The sequence below is a fragment of the Lissotriton vulgaris genome, chromosome 3_1, assembly GCF_964263255.1.
Source record: "Lissotriton vulgaris chromosome 3_1, aLisVul1.2, whole genome shotgun sequence".
In the NCBI taxonomy this organism is placed as follows: Eukaryota; Metazoa; Chordata; class Amphibia; order Caudata; family Salamandridae; genus Lissotriton; species Lissotriton vulgaris.
The window spans coordinates 1,353,542,153-1,353,569,534 of record NC_141689.1 but is presented as its reverse complement, the minus strand read 5'-3'; the positions used below and the strand labels follow the sequence as shown (position 1 = coordinate 1,353,569,534).

Genomic DNA, 27,382 nt, shown 5'->3' with positions numbered 1-27,382 from the left:
AGCAAGAGCTTCCTATCAAATGAGAATGATCTGGCCTTAATACCTGTATTAAGTGCATGAATATTCAATACCAAAGGTCCATGATGAGCCGTAATCCTGAGAGATACATATATGTCTGCATCGACCAGTAACATTATACCCATCGTCCCTGTTTATCCCCCAGTGCTCTTCCTGTCCCCTGTATAGAAATTTTTGCCAATATCGCGACCCTCTGGGTTCTTGTGGATTGCTGTGTACATATCAAAGTTGACAATCCCAGTTCAGCCAATAGTTTTCTTTTGCCCCCATGGTATATGGGTATCTTGTATACAGACCAGATCTGGTTGGAGCACCCACAGCTCTGCAGCCACCCGTATGAGATAGCAAGCATAATGACCCGATGTCCGGGGGGGGGGGGAAGGATACCACGCGATTGGAGGCAAGCTATAAGAAAACTGTGCCATCTTTATTTTTGAAAGTGAAACCTGAGAAACAACTCCCCTCTGTGCATTCAAACCCCAGTGAGGGTACGGGACAGTATAGTAAACAGAGGGAAAGTTTGAATACCGGTTTGGGGCTCACAGAAGATCAGTTACAGAAGGATGATCTAACAGGGGGTAAACCTGATACATATGGCAGCCTGAATGAGGGGGAAGAGGACTTTAATAAAAAAGGGAAAGTTACTAATTTTGAAGATAGTGACATGAAACGAAACACAGCAGAGGCTCCTGGTGAAAATCTACTAGATATAGGCGACACAATGACTGTGCAGGCACATCAAGCCCTAAATCAGGACATTGTAAGGGGTAAGGATAATAGAATTAGTCAAAATGAGACAAAAGAGATCGAATCTGGGGATTTTTTTCCCTTTCCGACCCCTCAGATGGTTCCGAAAAAGAGCTCGAATCAACCTCCCACGTAACACATCTAAAACACAAGAGGGGTTCCCCTAACAGTAGCCATAACGGTCTTAGTAACTTTTATCAGGATGATTGCGGGACAGACTCGCCAGGCACACTGGATAGCAGCCCAAAAACTGTGCGGAAGAGAGGCGGATCGGGTACAAGCTCCAAAATCACTGAAAATACGAGGCTATGCAATGGGATTACTCCTTCTTAGCTTAGTCTAGTGCTAATGGAGTGGCCACTGGAATGCAATACAGTGAAAAGACCTAAGAGAAGGTTGAGGACATTTCACTAGCGGTCATATATCAGAGTATAATGGCCCATAGAGAGGAGACGCGCATTGAAAGTCAACGCACTCAAGGGGCCTGTCGAAAACTCCAGAACTCGGTGCGCAGGATAGCCAAATCCTGCACTGAGTTTGCTGAAATATTTAACGAGGCAGAAATGCGCAACTCTAATCTGGAGGACGAACTAGCGGCACGGAAGGTAATCACAGACACAATGCGCACATCAAAGGATGATACTCTCTGGAAATTGACAGACCTTGAAAATCGTCTAGGCCGCAACAATCTACTAGTCTTGGACATTCCAGAGTGCTCAGAGGGACTAGATGCTTGACATTTCCTCATCAAGCTCTTTACTGAGGCTTTTCCGGGCCTTTTGCAATGGGATTGGAACCGGGAGATCCAGAGAGCACACAGATTCCACTTCACACATCATGTGAGCCCTAGACAAAACACCTCCAGACCCAGGGCCACTTTAATATCAATCAACAACTTTCTGGCCCGAGAGGCGGTATATGAATTAGCATTCCCCTACCAGAAGAAATCGAGGAAGGGGATGGAATTTTTTGTGCGCCCTGACTACTGCCCCCTGACTGTCGAGAAAAGATGGCAATTACGGCAACTTATCACCCCATTTCAAGGCAAAGGTGCACAGGCCTATCTGCTGAATCCAGCTAAGCTGAAAGTTATCTTTAAGGAGCTAACACCATTTCTTACTGCAGAAATGCCTGCTAAAGAATATCTGCAGTCCCTGTGAGAAAGGGTCTGGATATGCAGGGCTCAGTGAAATATAATGGGAACAAACTATAAGGTCTTGTTTGTGTCTTTTGGTGTGGATTTTTTAAATGGGGTGGACTATGGTTCTCTGTGTTGTTTATCTTCTTCTTTGTTTTTTCTTCAGGTATGCATATTGCTTATATGCCTGATCTCCTCTATATAACCTCTCGCAAAAAAAAGGGGGCAAGTGAAGGGGAGAACAAAAAAGGTAAAAAAAGGTTTGTGTGCTTGATTTCCACAAGGTGTCTAGGTGCAAGTATTTTTTTTAAAGGTTTTATATAGCGCTGGCTAGACCCGGAGGTATCAGAGCGCTTTACAGGAGTATCAGATCATAGTTACAGGTGACATTGTTACAAAGGTTACAAAGTTATTAGAGCATGGCAACATAGTTACTTGTAAGGTGGAGATAAACAATAAGCACAAATAGGTAAGGGGAAGAGCAGGCAAGGGGAGAGATTCAGGGGGAGAGGGGGTAGGAGCAGGGGAAGTAGACAGATAATGAAGGCGGGAAATAGGAGGGGAGGGTGAGAGACACAGCATGGAAGGGGGAGGGTAATGGGGCGATGGGGACACAAACTGGTAGACGAGTCAAAGCAACGTCCAAAGTCCAGTAAGCAGTGATCCCCGGGGAAGTGGTATCACTTTCCTATCTCTGTTGCAAGAGGCTCCCTTTATGCAGTGGATTCTCTCAGAGGGGTCTCTGAGACTCCAAGGCCTACATACTGGATCCTTCCCCAAAAAGGGGAGAGGGAGTGCTTTGGCAAGGGGTGCCATACCATACCTCAGCTGTGAGTGGCTCCCTTGGAGCAATGGACTCTCTCACCGGTTTCATTGAGACTTCAGAGTATACATATTGGATCCTTCCCCAACAAGGGGAGAAGGAGTGCTAAGTCAAAGGGCACAAAGGACAGGGGTCTAGGCAGAGTAGCAAGCAAGGGGAGAGATTCAGGGGAGAGGGTATAGGAGCTAGGGAAGTAGACAAAGAGAGAAAGAGTACTGAATGGAAACATATTTAATTACTGAGTTATTATATAGCGCTGGCTAGACCCGAAGGAATCAGAGCGCTTTACATGGGGAACAATAATGTTGCAATTTACATCAGTTAAAAGTTACATAAGTATCAAGAAAAGCATTTAAAGAACATAGGGTACAAGGTGAATAGAGCAAGGAAGGGTAAGGGGATAGGGTAAAGGGGTAGGAGGAAGATAGGACGTAGAGACGAGGGAAAATCTGCCCAAAGTCCGGCTGGGTAGGTGACAGCAGAGGGGGAGTCCACAACCAATCTCCTCTTTAGCTATCAGGTAGCTCCACCAGGCATCAGCCAAATCGCTTGGTCTCCACAGTCTGGGGTAAGTTCCACAGGTTCCAAGTACTGATGTGTTAGCAGGTTAGGGGATAGGTTCAAGGTCTAGTTTATGTCCAATTACTGTTCCAGGGAAGTAAAACAACGTGGAGCGGACCACTATGGCAGCCATCTTGGGGTCAGGCAGGGGACAATTGACTTTAGCGTTACATTCAGCCATCCCCAATATTATCTGTTGTTTGAGGGGAGGAGATTGAAGAACAATGGAGCAGCTAGAGGCCAGGGTCAGGGTGTGCTAGTCTCTTATGGAGGAGAGTATTGTCACGTGGTGGCAACAAGGGAGAGAGACGGCTGTCATGTTCGGATCAGGCGGAGCTCTCATCACTGTACGGCACAGTGATCACTCTCGGTGCCGCGGCCTTCCTGCTGCTAGTGGCCGAAGTGAGTGGTCCCCAGCTTAAGATGTGGCCCCGGGGAGGGGGAGTTTATTAGGTGGACGAAACGGAGGCGCGCGGCCTCACGGGTGCAGATGCCCTGGCACTGGGCAAGATCACTCCGAAAACATCAAGGTTCAATTCTCCACAATGCCAGATCGGATAAAGGTGGCAGGGATCTTCCAGTGATCTGCCTGCATTCTGGCAGCAAGATCGCCGTTCTAGGTGTGAAAAAGGCGCGGTGGGATGCCTGCTCGGGAAGCCGAGGGGAAGGGTCGACACGGAGCCTCAGCTCCGAGCGGCCATGATGAAAGAAAGCATGTTGTGGTCAGTCAAACGGACAACCGCAAAAACAGACTAAGAAACACAGTCTTTAGGATCCTCACATTGCTTGCATCTAGGATGCTCAGCAGGGTTCTCGTGACCCCTTTTCCTTGCATTGCATAGTTCCATCGGAATAACTATCAGCGCATGATAATAAGCGCCACCATCACAGTTCCAGGCATCAACCAAGTCTCGGCAACCCATATATAAAGGACGCAGTAACGACAACCCAATAAAAACTGGAACCCAGATGGGGTTCCGAGAAGCTAACTTCAAAAAAAGAAGAAAAGATACGCTATGCAGTTGCAGGCGTGCATGAGATTTGATATTCACAGAGCACCTGAACCGCCATTTTAAAGTCAGGCAGCGTTCATGAGAAAAAGCTCCGCTTCCGCAAAGGATTCGATTTCACGTTGTCAGTACCCCGCTGCAGACAAGGACCATATCTATCCATACAGTCGCAATCCCAGAACTTTAGCAGCATACCAGCGCGCTCGGAGGTCTGGTTCGGGGGCACTCTCGATCCGCCATTTTGTGCATTCCTTTATGTTCCGAAGCAGGAATGCTTTAAAGATCACAGCCGAACACACATTCCAAATTCATCATCATTTGCGTTCAGGGAAGCAGCCGATACTCATCTTACGATTACTTGAGCTCTGTGTTGGTTTAAAGCGCCCTAGCCCTGGAACCAACTCATTTAGGGTCCGTTCACGGTAGAGAGATGCTCTTCGCACCTTAATATTCTTCTAGTTTTCACTTCAACAGCCTGTGTTTCTTCCACTGAAACCAATCAACATGAACATTTCAATGTGTGTACTTCAAATGTAGAGGCATAGACAGAGAGCTGATTATACATAACCTGTTCGCCTGAATAAGTGTGAGATACAGCACATATTCAATGATTTGGTCCTCGTATTCAATGATTTTGTCCTCATAAACAGTGTAACACTTGTGTTTTAAGAACTGCTAAGTGTTGAGTACAGTACTAAGAAGCCCTATAGAGAAATGCCTACGAGCTTTGGTGCAAGACTCCCTCTATCCACAAGGAAATTAAGTTTTACAGACTCTACACAACAGGCTTCGGGAAGCAGACACAGGTAACAGTCTTGAAGCTTTGTGTAGTTGGCTCCAGGTGCTGTGTCTGAGACACAATGTGAGCTGCACATTGACATAAACTGCAGAGGGGCAAAAACTTTGCAGGACTGTCATTCTGAGAACTCTTTAGGAAATAACTTAAGAGAAAGTGCATCAATTGAAAAGCATCAAACCACTTTCAAATGAGTCTGTAAGTGTCTCAGGCTTAAAAACAAATTTTCGTTCAAAATTCCAGATTTTTTGTGAGAGGTTCTGTCATATTCATTTGAAAGTGTTCAACCACCGTTGACCTAGTCTCTGACGTGTGTTCATTCAAAAGAAAAACAGCTATGAGGAAAACTTGGTAAAGGATCTCGACAGGCTGATCTTCTAAAGATTGCATCATGAAGGTTTCTTCACATTTTGTCAGGCCTTCGTCATTATGAGGGCCTATGAGATTTGAGGCTGCCAACAATAATCAGACAATGCTTGGTCTACAGCTGCATCTTTTTAGAAAAACTTCCCCTCATCTTTTCAGACAATGCTTGTATATACTAAGTGCCACAGCCACACAGCCAAATTCCATGGGGTGGGTCAAAGGGTATTGTTGTGGGACTTTAGTCCACCATCAATAGTGAATCATTCAAACTGGGAGTTGTGGACGTTCCATTAGAGCAAACCTTTACTACCACACACTTTCTTGTTCTGCATCACAATTTCACTCATTCAATCTACTCAGAGTATGTTACTAGAGTAAACTCCCTGTGGAACTGAGCCCCATCACCTCTATTCCTGTTTTTAAAAGTGCATTCAAGGCGACCTACTTATGCTTGACAGTGATTGCAAATAACTATTCTCAACTCATTTGTCCACTCAGATGCTTTCCCATTTTCTTGTCATGTAAATATGTAAACATGTATATATTCTTTGTTGTCTAATCTATATATTATTAACTCTTTGTTTACCCAGTATTTTGGTACTACATATAAAATCTATCTTCTCTACCAAAAATGCAATGGACGTTTGTACTGTAGTTGTGTTGGCACATGTATCATTTCTTATTAAAAGGCTTACATTTTGCAAAATAAAAAAGTAAGTAATAAATACACTGGAAGTAAATACTCAAATACTTATTGTGTGTGCTAAAAGAAAGAACATCTTCATTTAAACCACTACATACCAGCTAAATTTCTAGAGAGACACCTGAACTCTAGAAATTTCTCCTACAGAATAACATTCTAGATGGAACAGCTTTAGGAAGTCCAACAGCACTGAAGCTACATTGTTGGCCACTGAGGAAATCCGTTCTATCATGGATAGTGGTAAAAAGACTGTGCAGGTCTTTGGGGACCTATCTGCAGCCTTTGATAAGGGTCAGCTATAGGGTCCTGAAACAGCATGTAGTGGAGATTGGTATTGAAGGTGTAGCCCTCAATCTCCTAGTTTCTTTTCTTCGCAACAGAGTGTAGCTAGTCTCTTTCAGAAACTTTACCTCCAGCTCCTTCTCCTTGCTGTGTGGGGTCCAATATTTATGTGACTCCGCTAGCCAAATTGATCAGATCTTTTGGCTTTAAAACAATATCTTATGCGGATGACGGGGAAACATGTTTCTATTTTGAACAATATTGAGAAGGATGCCCTCAGGTTTAATAACGGTATGAGAGCGATTGTTAACTGGACCAACAGCCAGTGCCTAAAACTGAACTCTACTAAGACGGAGGTGCTCCTCTTTGGATCAGATTTGTCATTCTGGAACTCCTCTTAATGGCCGTCCACGCTTGTTTATTTACCAACTCCAGGCACTAAAGTAAAAACCTTAGGAGTAGTTTTTGACTTTACACTCAAGTTCACAGACCAGACGAATCAGCTCATCTTCCGTTTTTTTATTTAAAAGATACTACAAAAAAGGTTTACCTTTCATGTCACCTAACCTTCAGACAACAGTGGTTGTCGCCTTAGTGTTATCATGGATGGATTACTGCAAGGCTGTATATCTATCTGGGTATGCAACAAGGTTTACTAACGAAACTTCAGAGGCTGCAGTTTGCAGCAGTCCTTCTTCAAAAAAAAAATTCAGAAAATATGAATCACCTTCCAAGGGGCTGGAGGAGCTTCATTGTTTTCCTATAAAAAACAGAGTGGCTTTTAAAGCATTTAGTACTGCACACAAGGCCCTGAATTGAATAGGTCCAGAGTACCTGAAGAAAGAAATGTTGGGGTACCCTTCCAAGGGTACCACAATATTTCTTAACAACAACCAAGACTATTCAGGTTACTAGGGGCCATATGTAGGAAGCCTAATTGCGCTCGCAAATGCTGAAATGTAGCACACAAAAACCCACGTGCAAAATAAGGAATCGGAAAATTTGCGATTCTTTTTTTGCTATTGCATTTAAGGAATCGCAAATTGAGATTCCTTAAATGCAATGTAGGAAGCACCCAAGTTGTGCGACTTTTGGCTTAAGGAATCGCAAAATACCACCAACTTCAGGTTGGTGGTATTTTGCGATTTCTTTGAAAAATGCACTTTTTGGCATTTTTGAAAGTGCCATGTGGGTCACATAAGTTCAAGTTCAAGTTCAGAGATTTGTATAGCGCACTACTCACCCAGAGGGTCTCAAGGCGCTTGGGGGAGTGGGGGAGGGTACATGTGGCCCACATACATGTCCTTAGGGCATGTATGTGGGCCACATGTGCACACATGTAAATTTCAGGGGTGTAAAAGGGTATCCTATTGACACCCTTACAACACTGAAATTGCATTCTCAATTTGCGGTTCTCTAATTGAGAATCGCAAATTGAGAAAGTCTTCCCACTCATTCCTATGGGCCTTCTGGCCCATAGGAATGAATGAGAAGGTATTCCTTATTTGCGAATTGCAATTTGCGATTCACAAATAAGGAATAAGTGGGATTCGCATAAAATTTGCTAATCCTACCTACATTTCGTTTTGCGATTCTCTAATTGCGATTCCCTAAAAATCGCAATTTGAGAATCGCAAAATGAAAATTACCTACACATGCTCCTCAGATCTTTAAAACCTCTTGGGGTGGCAGGAGTTTTGTTCATGCTGCATCTTTGTTGTGGAATCAAATGCCGTTCTGCTAAGATTCCAATCTAATTTGTTAATTTTCAGAAAGCATCTAAAAATGTGGCTTTTTTCTTCTTCTTTGTAACGTTTATGGCTTTGTTTAGTATTTAGAAGCTCTTTAATGGAAGACACCAGCGCTAAGATGCTTTCGGGCATTTGCAGCGCTACACAAATTTTCATTTCAACTAATCTAACTTAATAAACTACATGATCAATCATTTAAATGGCTATAAAAGAAGGGTTGCAGGAAAAGAATACAAACAAGGTTCATGAAATATATATTACCTTTCCTTTCATCGCGTCAACCTTCTGTTTGAGTTGCGGTAAAACATTATTTGTAGGCAAACCCTTCTCCAGCTGGCTCACAAATTTAGCATATTTAGTTACTTGAACATTTAGAAGTTCTGGATCCAAAATATCAAATTGAGACTGTAGGAATCAACAGACACAATTAATGATGCACATTAAACAAATCTGAAATAACTGCTGCATGATCAAAGGTTATAAACACAGTCTGGTTAACCTAGTTTAGCCTCACTGAACTTTTTTAGGGGCCAGATATACAAAAACATTTTGTGGGCGTAAACCCTGCAATGTACAAAATACATTTTCAATGCCAGAAAAATGTTTCTAACTCAGAAAATGAGTTTACCAACTAATACCCAATCGACGTTAGGAGTGGGCATGAAAGGGTCATTATCTTCTAATTGTGATTCAGTGTGGAATTTCTCAATGGTGTCGCAAACCACTGATCAATAACTGACACCTCAAAGTATGTGGTAACTGTTTCAAAAAAGGGAAGTTGTCCCTTTAGGTCAGTTTCTTCTTTGTGAATCCTGTTGGCAACCTCAGATGAATAGCAATGGCCCAGAGGAATGCCTGCTAATCCTTGATGCTTTCGAAGCTCTTTTCTTAATGTAGCACCAGTTCCTTTAAGGAACAGTTCCAATAAGGAACATGTGCTGTGTTAAACAAAATATCACTGGGAATGCAGCAAACTGGAAATGCCCACACGGGATGGTGGTACTGTGTGTGTAGCCAATCCTAGAGGGCACAAATAATGGGTTGACTAATTGATATTCATTAGGTAGATCATTCTGCGACCTCCTGCACCTGGATATTTTGGCAATGTGACATACTAGTACATAGATTGCATCATAACATAAAAAATTGGTCACCAATCGTTGGTGCTTTTTGCAACATATCTTGTACATCTAGCACCGCATATATTAAAGTTTGCAACAGAATACAACTGTAATTCACAATAGTAAAATATAATAAACATCTAAAAAATCTCCATAATGTGCTTGGTGAAATGTGCTACATATAGATGTCAGGCTTCTTTTTTTAGACTGAGATAAAATAGCATTATTTAACTTTAATGCGGAACCTTTCTGCATTGTGGTTTAAAACCAAGACAGTAAGACATTGTAAGATCTGTTTGGTCTGCTCCTATCTCTTTAGTTGTAGGTTTGTTTTATACCTACAAAGAAATTATTAAACTTTCAGATTTTCGATTGGATATCTCAGAAAGCAAGAATGCAGCACATTTCAAAAACATTTTGTAAAGGAATATTTGAGCAATTTCCATTCATTTAACATTTTAAATATTGTAAAATTGATTGGACCGAGTCCTCTGTCTTGTAACATTTTTTACATGCCAAATATTTAAAAAGTGCTGGACTTTAGACATGTGTTGTACCTTCATCCAATCCTCTTGAAGAACAGACCATTCTTGTAAAGAATCCCAAAGAAGCTGCTTGAGCTTCAGCTCTGCGCTGACTTCTTCTAACTCATCAAACCTTGAAACCTCCACCTTTAAAGACATATTCAAAAAATCAGACAATCTACTTTTGAATTAAAGATGAAGTTAGGAGGAACAAACATGAATAAATACCAGAAAATTGGAATATAACATGGTCCACAGATGAAACGTTATCTCTTTTGACGCAAATCGCAAGTTTTTGAGCACCTAAGTTGACAAATGGCAGTCCATGAATCACAAAATCAGGCTGTAGTGAGAATTAAGTTATTTCAAAACAGAGGTCCAGACGGGATATTGGTCATGTTTGTGACAGAGTACCCGTCTATTAAACTCTAATTCAGGCACTACGTTTCCATGCAATTTCAAATAGATATCCACATTCCTTTTATGAATTAGGAACACTGACTGGTGTCTATGCCTCAAATCAATTTGGACTCTTTATACATCATACTTTATAGCAGCAGTCATTATTTTACCTCAGCGATGCTGAGCGGCTGTAAAAAATGTAAACGTGGTGCTACTTAAAACATCAAATAAATAAATAAATAATGGATTACCCCTCCAAAACCCATAATAAAGAATGAGAAACTTGATTTAATTACATAGAGGAAAAAGTTTATTTGTGTATTTGAAGGTTTCGCTTTTCTGGCATTTTCAGCAGGTCAATAATCATTTTAATTTCTCCAAAATAGCCCAATGTTAAAAACAACATCCCCGTCATTTATCCTTTTTTAACCACACAAACCATACTGTTTCTCTGATTGGCAGGCTGTTGCTTACCAGTGAAACGGTAGACAGCTCTATCTTACCAGAAACACCATCTCACAAATACATTTAGTTCACTGATTCTTTTGTCACTATATTTTAACTGGTTAGGCTAATTAAAAAAGGTAATACATGTTATGGCAAAGAAAACAACACCATCAAGAAGAACATATACTGCCAGATTCATGAAAACCAAATTATGCGAATTCCAAATTGCGATTAATACTGAATCGCAATTTAGAATTGCATTATGGGATTCATGTAAATCTGCGAGTAAATTTAGCGAATCACATTCAGCCGCAAAAGCCGATAGCGATTATTCTGAAATCGCAGAAAAATCGCTAAATCGGTCAATTTCCGTGTTGAAATTGCGATCTCGCTATTAGCGAGACCGCAAATTGCGATTTCGCTGATAGCGAGATTGCAAAAACGGGAAGTCGCATTTCGAGCACAGAGATGACATCACAACCAGGAAGCAGGCAGTTCCCTCCCTCATTGAGAACACTGAGGCAGAATTGGAAGCAGCACTACTCAGAGCTCCACTCCAACCACCTCCAGTTATTGCTTTTGGACACTGCAGACTGCAGCCATGTCACAGGAAGGAGCAGCAGGGCCCAGTGACACAGGGAGAAAGCGCAAAATCAAGTTCTCCGAACAGGAGCTGGAGCATCTCATCGATGGAGTCTGTAAAGACCACGACAAACTATTGGCAAGGACTCCAGGAGGGTGCCTGAGGCCGAGAAACGGCGACTGTGGCTGCGCATCCGCGCCAAAGTGAACTCTGTTGGAGTCACACAGAGATCCATTGACGACCTCAAAAAGAGGTGGTACGACCTCCGAGGTCGTGCCAAGGAGAGGGTGGCTGAGAGGCTGGGTGAGAGCCTTGCAACTGGAGGGGGAGAGCCTACAGTCCCTCCCAACACCCCATTGGAGGATCGTGTTGAGGACACATTGCAGCCTGAGGCATGTGTGGGGGTAACCCGTCTGGACTCACTTCGACCCACCCAAGACAGCCAAGGTAAGTGCCATGCGAATGCGACCCTGTCCCCTAACAATGGCCATGACCCTATAGCCGCTCATAATAAACCCCAGTCATGCAGCCCATGCACATCAGAACATCCCTATTGCATTGTGGGACATGTAGTCTGACCACAATGAACAAAATGTCCCATGCAGCCAGACATGTCCTAATGTACGCAATGCAACAGCCAGTCAGGGAATGGTAGCCAGCATGCATGTATCAACCTCAAATGTCAAACATACATATAATTAATCAACGTCCACTTTCCATCACAGGTGGCACAGATAACACCAGCAGCGACAGTGAGGGGATGCAGATTGATGATACACAAGAGGAGCCTGAGGGTGAGGAAGAAACATCCAAACAAGCAGCTCCATCTGGCCAAGCACCATTGCCAGCATGCGTACCACCACCTGCAACGCCAGCTACATCAGGCACACCACCATTGCCAGCTGCAAGACCCATGCCAGTGGCACTGTCAACATCAGGTGCTGCAAGACCAGCGACACAACGCACACCCACTGTGGCCACCCAGGCCAGCAGGCATGCCAGGGAGCGGCGCCAGTGTACACCACGCACCGGCAGGAGGGGGATGCCTGTGCGTGTTCCAGGGCTCTCAATAGAGCGCTGCATGCTGCGTGTGCACCAATTACAGGCACAACACCTAGCTGCTATACACCTGCAGCTGCACAACACAGGCAGGAATGTTGCCAATATGTCCGACAGCATGGACCGAATGACCACAGCCACGGAGGCAAACACTGCGGCCATGGTCAGCCAGCGTACCCTCACCCGCCGCCGCCACCGCCAACTCCTCACACGCCTCTCGGCGTACACGCATTCAAATTACGTCATTGGAAACGCCACCTCCCAGCTGTCCCGTAGATCTCTGGCAATGCAACTACAGATGGTACAATGCTGTCAGGACGTGGCACGGGCACTCGAGCAGGTAACCACTGCTGTCCAGGCTCTGCAGCCAACTGTAGCCTGGCTGATGAGGATTATGAATCCGAAACCGGTCCCAGGATGCTTGGTTCCGGTCCAGGGAAGACATGGCTTGGCAGTTCGGGCTGGACTGTTCCCATGAGGCACAGGGTCAGACTGATTTGCATATGGCCATGTCTGAACTGGGGTGGCTGAGTGAGCTAAAGAATGGTGATGGATTAAACGCAGATCAGTTGACTGGGGGTGAGTGTTTGATTTGCTCAAACGCTCCGTCAATCATCCCCTTTTGTTTCGCTTTGTTCGCCCTAAATTGGCAGGGTATGCTCAGACATGAGTCCCTTGCTTACTTGGCCACTGGATTCAAGATAGCATGGCTGATGAGGATTATGAATCCGAAACCGGTCCCAGGATGCGTGTTTCCGGTCCAGGGAAGACATGGCTTGGCAGTTCGGGCTGGACTGTTCCCATGAGGCACAGGGTCAGACTGATTTGCATATGGCCATGTCTGAACTGGGGTGGCTGAGTGAGCTAAAGAATGGTGATGGATTAAACCCAGATCAGTTAACTGGGGGTGAGTGTTTGATTTGCTCAAACGCTCCGTCCATCATCCCCTTTTGTTTCGCTTTGTTGGCCCTAAGTTGGCAGGGTATGCTCAGACGTGAGTCCCTTGCTCACTTGGCCACTGGATTCAAGATAGCCTGGCTGATGAGGATTATGAATCCAAAACCGGTCCCAGGATGCTTGTTTCCGGTCCAGGGAAGACATGGCTTGGCAGTTCGGGCTGGACTGTTCCCATGAGGCACAGGGTCAGACTGATTTGCATATGGCCATGTCTGAACTGGGGTGGCTGAGTGAGCTAAAGAATGGTGATGGATTAAACCCAGATCAGTTGACTGGGGGTGAGTGTTTGATTTGCTCAAACCCTCCGTCCATCATCCCCTTTTGTTTCGCTTTGTTCGCCCTAAATTGGCAGGGTATGCTCAGACATGAGTCCCTTGCTTACTTGGCCACTGGATTCAAGATAGCCTGGCTGATGAGGATTATGAATCCGAAACCGGTCCCAGGATGCTTGTTTCCGGTCCAGGGAAGACATGGCTTGGCAGTTCGGGCTGGACTGTTCCCATGAGGCACAGGGTCAGACTGATTTGCATAAAGCCATGTCTGAACTGGGGTGGCAGAGTGGGCTAAAGAACGGTGATGGATTAAACCCAGATCTTTTGACTGGGTGTGAGTGTTTGATTGATTCGGATGCTCCGTCCATCACCATCCCCTTTTGTACCGCTTTTGGCCGCCATAAGTGTGGCAGGGTATGCTCAGACATGAGTCCCTTGCTCACTTTGCCACTGGATTCAAGCAAGCCGGGCTGAAGACGGCTGGAATGCCAGAAACCGGTCCTCGGAAGCTTGTTTCCGGTCCAGGGAAGACATGGATTGGCAGTTCGGGCTGGACTGTTCCCATGAGGCACAGGGTCAGACTGATTTGCATATAGCCATGTCTGAACTGGGGTGGCAGAGTGGGCTAAAGAACTGTGATGGATTAAACCCAGATCTTTTGACTGGGTGTGAGTGTTTGATTGATTCGGATGCTCCGTCCATCATCACCCCCTTTTGTACCGCTTTACTTAAGAGGCTTTGCTCTGCTTTTGTTAGAACATGTTTTGATAGATTTATGATCAAATAGGGTTCCATTTTTTCTGCTTATTCTATGTCGATGGCGTAGATGGTAGCCTTTTGTTTTTTCCAGAGCTTCTTCTGATTTTTCGTTGTTTCCTCTTGTTGTCATCTGGCCTCTCCCCCTTCCTCTTCTACATCCAGATTCACGTCCTCTTCTCCTTGCTCTCAATGTTTTCTGGTCTAGATACAACAATTTCATTTAGTCTAAAATGATGTAAATATATAATTTACCGTCTTAATTTCTATGCAGGTAAGTACTTAATCAATAATAACTCAAATCGGAAAGAAAGAAACAGAGTCCGTGGTGTTAGAGTTCTTAGGGGTTTTATTCCTTCAAAAGGAATGGTCAGGACCAATATATCATGTTCTTCCCACCACAGGGGTGGAAGAAGGGATAGAGAGCGCGCGCTACATTTTATTGACAGTACATAGCTTATATACTTAATTCATGTCATAGAAAACAGTATAGTAGGCGTAACAGCTGAGAGAAGACAAGATAACAGTATCCACGTGTTTACTAGTACGTAATCAGAAGGCGTGGACTAGGCGTGAATTAGAGGTGTGTGCTAGAAACGTCACCAGGTAGGTGTCACAGAAGGGGTGGCACTAACAGAAATGTTGCAATGATTGCATATGGCCATGTCTGAACTGGGGTGGCTGAGTGAGCTAAAGAATGGTGATGGATTAAACCCAGATCAGTTGACTGGGGGTGAGTGTTTGATTTGCTCAAACGCCCCGTCCATCATCCCCTTTTGTTTCGCCACGCAGGAGGGGATGACACAAGCGAGGGGACATCGAGTCACAGCAGCCTGTCTTCGTCACAGGTCATTGTTCCACACCGCAGCAGCAGGCCCAGTGCGGCATCATGTGCTCTGCCGGAGGAAGAGCTCGAGAGGCGACTGTGAGCTTCGCGCCGGAGGTGCCAATGACATTTATGTACATAGGGCAGGGACATGCTGCTGACATAAGCATGTGCACTACAAAATATTAAGCAGTATGGCGCAATACTGCTCATATGTTACTGTTTGAAATAATGCCATATTATTGTGCAACCAACAATAATATTTATTCAATAATAGTACATCAGACTCATGTCATTATTTCCATTGTCATGCATGAGTGAAGTGTTGGGTGAGGGGAGTGGGTGCACTGGAAACAGTTCATTGTGATTTGGCTGCGCCGTCTGTGTCCTTCAGCAGGATTTTCACCGCGTGCATGGCGCGCATGTGCAGGTGGGCGGTGGTCCCCTTCCGACTCACTGCCAGATATCTCTACAGGTATCCGGCGCTTGGTAGCAATGTTGTGTAGTATTGCACACACAGCCACAATGCGGCAGCAGACCTCAGGCTCGTATTTGATGGCCCCACCAGTCTTGTGAAGTATGCGGAATCTGCTCTTCAGAAGGCCAAATGTCCTTTCAATGCAATTTCTTGTGCGTATGTGTGTGTGCTACATTGTAACGCCCTTGCTGTGGTGTTGCAGGGTTGAGGTATGGGGTGAGGAGGTACTCATGGAGAGCGTAGCCATTGTCACCTGAATGAGAGGAGCAGAGGGTGAGTGCCTGTGCTGCGCAGCTACATCATCACAGTGTCAGATTGTGGGGCAAGTGTACTTACCGAGTAGGTGTACTTCACCAAAGTCTCCCCTGGTCAGTCGTCTGTGGAGGCCGCTGTGCCGGAATATGAAGGAGTCATATGTGCTACCCGGGTACTGTGCCACTATGTCCGTGATGTATGTCTTAGCATTGCACACCATCTGGATGTTGAGGGAGTGATAGGACTTGCGGTTGCGGTACATGTATTCCGTTTGTGCTGGTGGGCAGATGTGGATGTGGGTACAGTCAATGCATCCTATCACATGTGGAAATTGAGCAACATTGTAAAATTGATGCTTGGTCTCATCCAAGTCCTGTTGGCTGGTGGGGAATGAGATGTGGTGGTGTAGCTGGGTCAGCATTGCATCTAGGAAACTCCTTAGGCAGCGGGACATGGTGGGCTGGGATATCTCCCCTGCAACTGCAACTATCCCCTGAAAGCTTCCGGAGGCCAGAAGGTGCAGGCTGCACAATACCTGGACATGTGTGGGCACTGCATTGGTCCGCCTTGTTGGGTGCTGCATCAGGGGGTCTAGGTCCTGGATTAGCTTGATGATCATTGGCCCACTCAGGCGGTACTTTGCGTATATTTGCTCTCTGGTTTGGCCCAGAAGGGTGACCCGCTGGCGGAATATCCGCTCCTGGATCCTACGTCTGTTCCGTGCTGCTCGCTGTAGCCTTCACCGCCTGACCACCATGTAGAGTCCTGGCATTGTGAGAGTCCTGATGCTGCAGCTGCATCTCCTTATGTGTGTTTGGTCAGGCCTGCACCTGTTGCTAATTAGGAAACGTTTTTTCAAATATTTTTTTTTTCCTTACTGGTTACCACCTGGTTTGGGTTCTCCTTAAATTGCGCGTCGCAAAATGCGATTTTTAGGTTTTTCACAATTAGCGATTTTTCATGAATTGCGATTGCGATTTATTTGCGATTTCGCAGTTTTATTCGCAGAATCAATGGTTTCTCGCAATTACAGAATCGCTAATGGGCTTCTTCCAGGATTCTGCGAATTTAATTCCGATTTCGCAAAAAATATTAGCGATTTCGCAATTTGTGGTCTTGAATTCCTTTTCATCAAATTGCGATCGCAGTTGCTTTTTTGCAGCTATTGCGATCGCAATTTGGCTTCATGAATCTAGCTGATAGTTTGGTGAAATTGGGAACTTGTAAAATAGTGCAGTCTTTATGATTAAAAGCTAATTAGGAAATGAGTGTTCAATAAATGAATTTAAGAAGAGGACATAAAAATAAAACTAACGCGTAAGTCAGGAGAGAAAATTTAAACAATGGGCACTATTGACACAGATAAAAGAAGATGTAAAAGAACGGGGTCTATTCCCAAAAGTAAATTCACTAATAAACATATTTGAATGACCAAATTTACCTTACTTACACCTGCTAACAATTCACCCAGGAATATCTGGCACGCATAAGGCCACTTAAGTGTGCGGCGACCTCCACCACAAGTGCAGATCAAGTGGGGAAAATCTGGCATTCCAAAGGGTGGTATGACTGGATCTTGTAAACGCCCACAAACATGGCTGTTTGTCAGAATTCAGAAACTCCTCTACTTCCCTTTCCACCTTGGAAAGGGTCAGAGATTTAGTCTGACTACGGGCTGGTGTAAATTATCTTCCAGGATGGGAAGGGGAGCACATCTCAGAGCTAAGGGGAAGTGGTTTCTATCTGTGTGGGGGGGGGGGGGGGATCCTACTCCCCATGTGTTGAATACTCTATTATGGAGAACTCTGCATAGCAGGAACAGAATCCTGCTGGGAATAACACATAACTTTCACTAAAATATGCACGGAAAACTGCGCCTAGTGCATCTTTTTATGAGTATTCCTGGGAGTATCTGTGAATTCCAATAAGTTATAATGTATCACAATGTGTTGTGAGTGGGGCCCATTGTCTAAAAACATTATTGAGCGCCATTCTAAGGATTTACTAATTTGGCTACCAAAATGTGTATGTAGTGGCTATGTAACTGCCAAACACCTATATCTGACTGCCATGCTCTGCGATTTGAAATAGAATACTATAACATGTGTCTACATAATGTATACCCAACCAAAAACCTATATGAAAAATTGATTGTACATTAAAGATGTTTTAAAATCCTCTCAGCTCCTGAATAATAATTCCCTTGTGGAACCTAGACACATGGTACTTATAGCTGGTGGTTTTAATCTATCAGGTTGTGATCCATTTTCCTAAGAGAAGGAATCTGGCTAATGCACTGATGCATACAGGTTCACTGAAATGATTTGCCTCCCATTACCAATCCTGCAGGTCAGTAAAGTAGATGAGCTACTGCTACTGATATTCTTTATTACCAAGGGTATGAGAAATTTCAACAGCCATTTTTCGGTAGGATCATTCAGGCTGAGCAGCCTTCAAGGCTTGACATACATTCCTAGTTTTATTATTTTGTTGCTAAGTACAGAGCACTTCCAGTTTCTTGCATATATTTTTTTTATAACTGTTTTTAACACTGTACGTTCAATGATCATTGTTAGGTCCATGTTTCTGCACCATGCAGACAGTGTCGGCACCTCTGCCCATTTCTGTGCAATGTCTCTCTTGGCGATTAATAGCCCCAGTGTAGTCCATATCTGCCCAGAGCGTGTGAGGTCGTTAGGTTCCCATATGTTTAGCAAACAACTTTTTGGTTCTGGTAGGAGTGATGTTTCTGTTGCCTGTGATATAGTGCGTAGTACCTGTCTCCAATAGTTTGCTATTATTGGGCAGTCCCATATTGTATGAAAAAAGGTCCCCTCGTCCCCGCAGCCTCGCAAAATGGGTGTGGTGCTCTCTGTATTTTATGTAGGGTTGTCCTAGTATGTTTCTTGCATATTTTGAGGTTTTCATCAAGTTATGTGCCAATTTGTTGTGATCAAAAAAATAAATATGCATGCCTTATGTAATGTACTTCAGGTAAACTAGATAGATTATATTTCATGTTCTAGAACTGACGTATGGGTGATACGTAGTAAGAATTAAGCTTCACTACATACTTTTCAGCCTAGATTACCATCCGACTACAAATTATTTGTTTTTGATGATAGTCTATCAAAAAATACAGAATTTACGATTTGGTTAAATTCTATACACTGGGAATATGTAATGTAGCGTAATGAACTAGGAAATACATGTAACCTAAAATCGCATATTACATTTTACAAGTAATTGGGGCAAATACATATGTAGGCTTTCCTGTTTTCAGTGTCTATGTTTGTGAATCCGAGTCGGAATTTGACAGTATTTTGTGAGCTTCCTAAAATCAGTGGTTATCAGTGTTTATAAATATCAGCACCATAAGGATTTGTCAGAGGCCGTGTTTGCAGTGTTTACAGAATATGTTCAAGGATTAAGGGCATGATTATATATTTACGGAAGTTTTAGTCCATCACACCAGTGACGGATATCCCATCCGCTGAAATAAAAATCCCATTATATCCTATGGGATTTCTATTTCAGCAGACAGGATATCTATCACCACTGTGACGGAGTAACCTGTCTGTCAAGATCTAAATCAGGCCCTTAGCTTCTATCACAGCAGGACCACTTCTTATAAGAGGTAATGTGCATACGGTTTTTATTTCCTTATGTGTTGCCCTGCAACATATACCGGGCTTAAAATTATTATTGGCAATATCTTCTGTTATCTTTCTTCCACCACAAAAGATCATGTGCCCAGACCCATGTGCATGGGTGCTAGTGTATGAAGTAGTCTTACCCTGGCTAAATGCCCGCAACGTGTATACCAATCGACATGAGAGGTATTCTCACAGTTAAGCACAGTAACTGCATTTAATTTTGCACATTTATCTTCATATTACCTTGTATTTTAAAGACTTTAGTTTATTTTACTGAACGTAGATACTTCACGAAATATTTTTTTGAAAGAGAAATGAGCACAGTCAGTGTACTATTACCTTCAATGACTTGACTTTCCACTTGCAACATTGGACTTTTTTGTCAGTAGGTTCTGACTATTGTACTCTCAAACTCACTGTGGGCACTGTGCTTCTATCTGAGAAAACCCACCTGAAAGAAGTAAAATCTGGAAGAATTTATGGGAACTACTGAGCAACTACAGCTATTAACACTCCCTCGTGGTATAGATTTGCTACACTGCAGGTATACACGGATCTCCATATTAACATTTCTTTAGGCAGTCATAGTTGTAGAGCTGTGTTTAGTGGTACACATTCTGGCTTCCAGTTCCTTCATCCCAATAATGATGTGATGAAATGTAGAAATCATAAAACTGAATTAAAAGAAATGTTATAAAAATGGTTAAAAAAAGGAGAAATCAAGTCCCAGACCTTCAGCGTTGTCCTTGTGAGGGTGCTTATGTAAGTGTTTGGGGGCTTATCTCTACGGGGGCACCAGACCAGGTCCCATATGGTCCTGCCCACCACACTTCGGTCCATGTGGAGCCAATGCTTTTCAGAATCTTTCTGGTTCCACTCAACTAACACCCTAAGTTGGGCAGCCCTATAATACAGTTGGATGTCCGTTAGGCCCACCCCTCCCTTAGATCTGGGACAACGCAGTAGAGAGTAGGAGAACCGCGCCCGGCAACCCTGCCAGAGAAAGCGCAAGATTAAGGATTTGATCCTCTGGAAGAAGTCACGATCTAATTCAATAGGCAGAGCTTGAAAAAGATATAGCAGTTTAGGCAGTAGAGTCATTTTCACTGCGTGGACGCGACCCAGCCATGAGAGGAAGAGAGGTGTCCATCTTGTGAGTTCAGTTTGGATATGTGTGAGGAGGGGGGGAAATTTGCTGCATAGAGTCCTCGTACTGTGGATGTCAGCTGGACTCCTAAATATTGGATAGACGTCGTAGCCCAGGCCAGCAACGTTTGGGGACGGAGGGCGAGTACGTCTTCTGGGGAGAGTGTTAGATTGAGTATGAAGGATTTTGTGGAGTTAATTTTAAAGCCTGAGACTCGCTCAAAGCGCTCTAACTCCTTCTGTAAGCTTGGTAGAGACACTTCTGGCTGGGTCAGGGAAAGGAGCATATCGTCTGCAAATAGGGATATCTTGTGAGGTTCCCCGGTAAAGGGGATTCCTTGAATGTCCGGGTCATTCCTGATCGCTAGTGCTAGGGGTTCGATGCTCAAAGCGAAGAGTAGGGGCGAAAGGGGACAGCCCTGCCTAGTCCCTCTGGAGTGTGGAAAGGGAGGTGAGGGGACTCCATTCACAAACACTCTGGAGCGCGGTAGACGATAGTTAGCTCGAATCATATTGAGAAATTTGGCGGAGAGGCCAAAGGCCTTGAGGGTGTTGAAGAGGAAAGCCCAGTCGACCCTGTCAAAGGCCTTCTCGGCGTCGAGGCCTACCAGGACCGCTGGAATGTAGCATCTGTTTGCTTTCTCTATGAGGTGGATGATCCTGCGCGTGTTGTCATGTGTTTGTCTGCCTTTGTCAAAGTCGGACTGGTCTGGATGGATAAGGAGGGGCATAAGGTCGTTGAGACGCTTGGCGATGATAGAGGAGGAGAGCTTCACATCAAGGTTCAGTAGGGCTATCGGCCTATAAGTGGCGCAAGAGCGGGGGTCTTTCCCCTGTTTGGGGATTACCGATATCGCGGCTTCAGCCATAGATCCAGACGTTGTGCCTTCCTGTGCTAAATTATTGAAAAGCGTCACCAGCGTCACCGCCACTCGCCCTCTTACAAAATTTGAGGTCTTTCTCTGTAAAACAATCACCATGAGAGGGGTGATTTCCTTTTTATATGATCTCCTGCTTGAGACAACGACCTTACCACAACCTCGATACATGGGCATGTGGGAAGATCTGGCCAGGCACCCCGTATCCGACCTGGAATGGTCCCATCTCTGGTCTGACATCTCACGTTTCAACCATTCCACTGACCTCAGGGAGGCACATCTTAAGACAATGATGGACTGGTACTTACACCCCTCCAAACTCAGGCAAATTTTCCCCACTACTTCGGATAGGTGTTGGAGGGGATGTGGCTTACGGGGAGACTTCCGCGATATCTGGTGGGACTGCCCCAATATTCGCCCCTTCTGGGAGGAAATTTTGGCCCAATTGAAAGATATTCTTGGTTATTCCATTCCCACTACTATAGCGGAGATCCTCTTAGGCTTACGACATCCTGCTCTGGAGCATCAAACACGTGCTGACAAACAAATCATGTGGCTCTCCATTGGCGCGGCCAAGGTCACACTCGATGCGGCCTGGAAAAAAAGGGAGGCTCCGGCGATTTCTCTTTGGCACTCTCGGCTCTGGAGACTGCTCAGCCTTGAGCGCATGGCTGACATCTTCAGGGACGACTATAAGAACTTTGAATTCAAATGGGTCCCCTGGTGTCCTTCCTTTCACAAGCTCTTCCCCTCTTCCAATATTGATACTGCTATACACATAGCCCTTTAGACACCCACCTAAGTGCCGCCGCCACCACGGGGGGAGGGTAAAGGGGGAAGGGTTTTTCTTTTGGGGGGTTTCGTTATTTAGTTTTGCTTTTTTAGGTTCTTTTACCACCGCTTCGTAACCTATACTTGCATGGCTACACCTCCTTTGGGAATGTCCTGGTACATCATCCCAGACAGTTCTGGTGCCCTACCTGCAGCCTTCTTCGTGGTTCGGCTGACTGATACTGCCAGACTCCGGCATATTCCTATGGTTCTAACTCACATGATCGGCTCTACTTGTTTAGCAGCTGTACCTCTCCATTAGCCAACTATGTAGCTTCTGAGCCGATTCTGTGTCTCTACTACACTTTTCCTTTGTAACATTTGCTATGGTGCCGTCTTCTCCCCTGTGTGGGAGCTTTTTGGCCCTCAAAGGTTTACCATGCTTTGGATTGTATGCGAAAAATTTCTAATAAAAAGATTTTTGACAAAAAAAAGGAGAAAAGCTAAAATGCCTATTGGCACTGTGTGTTTTTGTTTAGAGTGGCATACCTCTAAAGTTCATGGTTGACAGGGTCTCTTTTCCTCCAGCATAGGCCTAGAACTATTGAATCATCAAATGACAGTGCTGCCCTCTGGCCCCAACTATGTGAATACATCCTGTGAGGAGCACATGGGGTGTTGCCTGAGTGGGTAAGTGGCAAAGACAGACATGTCCAAGAGGGTAATCACAGTTTGTGGCTCATGGCACCATAACAACATTTCATGTAGCTCACACTTCAGTGCCCCTGTCATCAGGAGATTACAGAAAAGGAAGTCCATGTATATGGACAATAATAACAGGGCTAGCATCCTGAGAGTAGAAAGAGTGTGGCCAACTCCTGTGCCTCTGCAGAGTGTCAGGCATATTTCTGAGGCTGGGAAGAGTGCTAATAACACTCCTTGGGTCATCCATATGCCCAACTGCTGAGCCTGGACTAGGTACTGAGCATATTCCTCAACAGCATGAATAGAGTTCGGATGCATCCGGACCCAAGGAGAGATATGAAACAGAATGACCAAGTTCCCTTAAATGGATGGAAAGCCCATTGTACAGACCATGATAGCATTGAAGTGTGAAAATCCCGTTATGTCCCTACACTGCTAAACATAGAAGTGTTCTTCTCTAGTACTGTACCAATCTTAATTACCCAAGTGTCAATCAATACAAAGAGCCATTTGCCAGAGCTGCAGTGCACCAGGACAAGTTACAGACTGCAATGGAAGAATTTCCAAAGTAGGGAGATGTTATCATACAGTATGTCAAGGAGGGTTGAAGACTTTAGACCTCATTCATTGCATTTATTATAGATTTTCTCACTTTCTTGAGTTTTAATGACCGAAAGACCCAACTTCTGAGTGCTTTCCTTCTTGCAATGCCAGCAGAACCCATCCTCTGGATATATCCTCTACTACAAATTTAGCTCGCTGGCTTAGTATGATGCACACTTATTTAAGTGATGCACCTTGCACTAATCCATGCAACCCTTATGGTGGTATCTAGTGGTCTTTGATAACCATAGAAAGCTCTCAAACTAGTTTCTGTGGATAGCAGCCTTCAGGCTTATCGTGAAGGAGTGTTAAGCAGCTTGTTTTACCAGCCTAGTCAAGTAGTGTAGGTGAAACGAAAAAAAACTACACAGTGTTCATATAAAAGTAGTTCTGTTTATTACAAAACACTCACTTACACTTTGGTATATCTCCTACCCGGAGATAGCAACGCAAATGCACAATAATACTTCAAATGCAATAATGTAAGTAGCACAAAATACAGTGGTTGCCAGGGGGAAACCAAACCATATATTGAGAAAGTGGAATCCTAACTGCAGAAGAGGAGGGGACTTTGACCAAAAGACCCAAAAGAGAAGGGGACACACAGAACCCCCCAAGTTAAGTACCCAGGAACCCCACTGAGGCTTTTTGCAGAGTGGGAATAAAGTCTGGTGCCCTATAGAGGTCAATGGAGACGTGGTATTTGCAGTTTTGCAGAAGTAGGACTCTTTCCCCAAGGACCCCGAAGAATTCCCTTGGAGGACGGAAGGACGGAGAGCCACCCCACCCTTGGATGCTCCGGAGACCAGGTTACCTCCACCAGGGAAGCCAGGCGCATAAGGGTGAAGAGATGTTGGAAACATCCGTAGACGACAATAAAAGACTTGGAGAAAAGTGCCTCTGGATAAGAAGGTGAAGAAGTCCAATGGAATCGAAGGGTGGATTATGGAAGTGAAGACCCTGCAAACAGGAGACAGAGTCAATGCCACTCAGGAGTGAACAGGAGTCATAGAAGATAAATGCCCACCGGTGTTGGAAGGTTCAGATGAGTTGACAGTGACCTTGTTGCTGCAGCTGGAGGACTAGGCAATGCTGAGGAAGACCAGGAGCCGTGCTTGAGCTGTCCAACATCAGATGTCAGTAACTTGGTGGTGACTGTCCGGCGGGAGCACCAACAAGCATTAGTAGCCAGAACTGATGTGGAGAACCAAGAAGGATAAGTTAATTACCTGTAATCCTAGTTCTCTTCCAGGGGTATCCTCATCAAAGTCATAAGTACTTAAATATGCCCACCCATGTGCAGTGACCCCGGAAAATATATAAAAATGATATATGAAAACATAGATATACAGCTCTATATATAAATATATATGGATATAATTCTTTTTTTTAAACAATCAATGCAGCTTTCCAGACACAACAGGCTAAGCGATGCTGTAAAATCTTGTCTTTGCACATATACAAACAAACCAGGAAGACCAAAAGACACGTGAACTGCTTTTAATGACAGAAGAAAAGTAGTCCTGCAAAGAGAAAGGCAGGCATTGGTAGCCCATAGGCTGCATTGTAACTTCAATAGCATAGAAACCAGAAGCAAATGTAGGGAATCCCAAAACTGGCACTGCGCCTTTAAGGCAGCCATGACCCCTAGCTTACCATCATGCCTCACGGGTGACAGTTAGGTCAGTTGTTCTTTGCGGAGACTCGGAGGTCAGGGTACAAACAGATGCCAATTTTGGATCATTTGCCTGAGTAAGTGGGTGGGTTGCTTATGACTTTGATGAGGATACCCCTGGAAGAGAGCTAGGATTACAGGTAAGTAACTTATCCTTCTGTTCCAGGGGATCCTCATCAATAGTCATAAGTAATTGAATCGAGTAGCATGGACTGTTACCCCAATGAAATTAATACAACGGTTTCAAATGTTAATACCCATCCAAGAAGTAACTCTCCAGATGTAGAGAACAGATTAGGGGGTACAGAGGATGATGATCTTCCGTCAAACCCATTAATAACCCTCATCACACAGTACCCAGAGCAGGAAGGGGCCAGCAATCTACCACACTCAGTTATGGTCGAAGGGGCAGGTGCAAAGGGGAAGCCCATAACATTTTTATCATGGAACATTGCCGGTTTGTCAAATAAGTTGAATGATCCCACTTTCCTAGACTTTGTAAATGATTTCTCCGTAATCTGTTTCCAGGAGACCTGGGAGAGGGAGGATGTGCACATAAACGGATACCGTACTTTTCATACCCCAGCTGAGCAAGCTGTCAGGTGTAGAAATAAAGGGGGGCTGTGTTGTTTAATCTCAAATACTTCCAATGTAAGGGCTGGAAAATGTATTTCCTCATCACAGTACTACCAGATGTTAGAGCTCTCATTGGAGGGATATGAGGCCCTCAATATTGTAAATTTTTATAACATCATCCCAAAGTGTGAATTATCCAGTGTCTTTGAGGGTCTCTCACAAGTAATGCTAAATTCAAACAGGGATTGCCCTTCAGGAAATCGGGTTATATGGATGGGGGATTTTAACTATTCTTTGTGCCCTAATGGCCAAACTGGTATATGTGGATTAATTAACATCAATCGTGAACCCTGTACTCATTTTATACATACAATAATGGGGAACCTTGTAAATACTCTGATGTTCGAAATAGATCTAGGCTTTGCTAATGAATTGTGTGCCCCACACGTCAATTTTAAACCCACATACAATGGAAGGGGCTGCAATTCATTAATTGCTTTCATCATGGTTTCGAGTAGTATCTCACACAACCTGTTTGATTTTAAAACAGGCAAAATCGCAATAAGCGATAATTATCCTAACAGCTTTTCCTTAAAATCCTTGAAGCACAAAAAAAGATGGCTGGGTATGGTAAACAATCTTTATCTTCATAAATTAAATCTAGCGAAAAGAAATGGCTACGCCTTTAAATGGGATAAAATTAAGCCTGCCCCTTTTTTCCAAAAAATAATAATGAATAGAGTGGATGACTTTATGATTTGTCTCACGGAAACAAGTAACCCGGAAGCTGTGATGTCTGCCTTCACAAATATTTCCATGGAGATCAATCACCCCCTAGAGGGACCAGAAAGGAAGAGACGAAAAGACAAAATTGAGGGGTGGTTCAACTCGGAATGTAGCAAAGCTCATGCAGTTTTAAAAAAGAACTAAGAAGAGTACTGAAAAATACTGCAGAGATAAAAATCGCTAGAAGTGCATATTATGCAGCAGTAAAGAAAAGAAAAAAGGTCATAAAGCAGGAGGCTTGGGACGCTTTACATGAAGCCTGCACCCAGAAAGACAATACTAGTTTCTGGAAGGCAGTAAATGCCCCTTTTTTTGAGAAGAGGAACGTTGACTGCATTGACGTAATGATAGAGGAAGCAACTTGGATAAATCATTTTACCAGTTTATACAAGAAGGATCTCCTACCGGGGGGCCTAGCTCCTGAGAGGATGGTAGAGGCAGAAAATAGTTCACTGAATTTATTTCCCCTGAACATTAACTTTGAAATATCTGAGATTGAAGTAGCTATAGCAGAGAGCTCAGGGGGTAAAGCCCCGGGGCCGGACGGGGTACCTGTGGACATTTATAAATCGAACGATAAATTATGGGCCCCTCTTTTAACTAATGTTTTAAACAGCTCCAATAAAATAGGGTTTTTAACAACCTGGCAGGAAGCAATAGTGATCCCCATTTTTTAAAAAGGAGATCGCTATGACCCAAAAAGTTACAGGC

The 27,382-nt window shown here is 44.1% G+C and overlaps 1 protein-coding gene across 1 annotated transcript in view; it reads right to left on the bottom strand.

Annotated features, from left to right (window-relative positions):
- DNAH6 (dynein axonemal heavy chain 6) overlaps window positions 1-27,382 on the bottom strand; it is a 2,460,712-nt gene that overhangs the window by 1,817,701 nt on the left and 615,629 nt on the right. The window contains exons 17-18 of the mRNA XM_086961829.1: window positions 9,874-9,987; window positions 8,457-8,600 (exon numbers count right to left, since the gene is read on the bottom strand). Coding sequence (XP_086817955.1) covers window positions 8,457-8,600; window positions 9,874-9,987 — 258 coding nt within the window. The remainder of the gene's footprint in view (window positions 1-8,456; window positions 8,601-9,873; window positions 9,988-27,382) is intronic.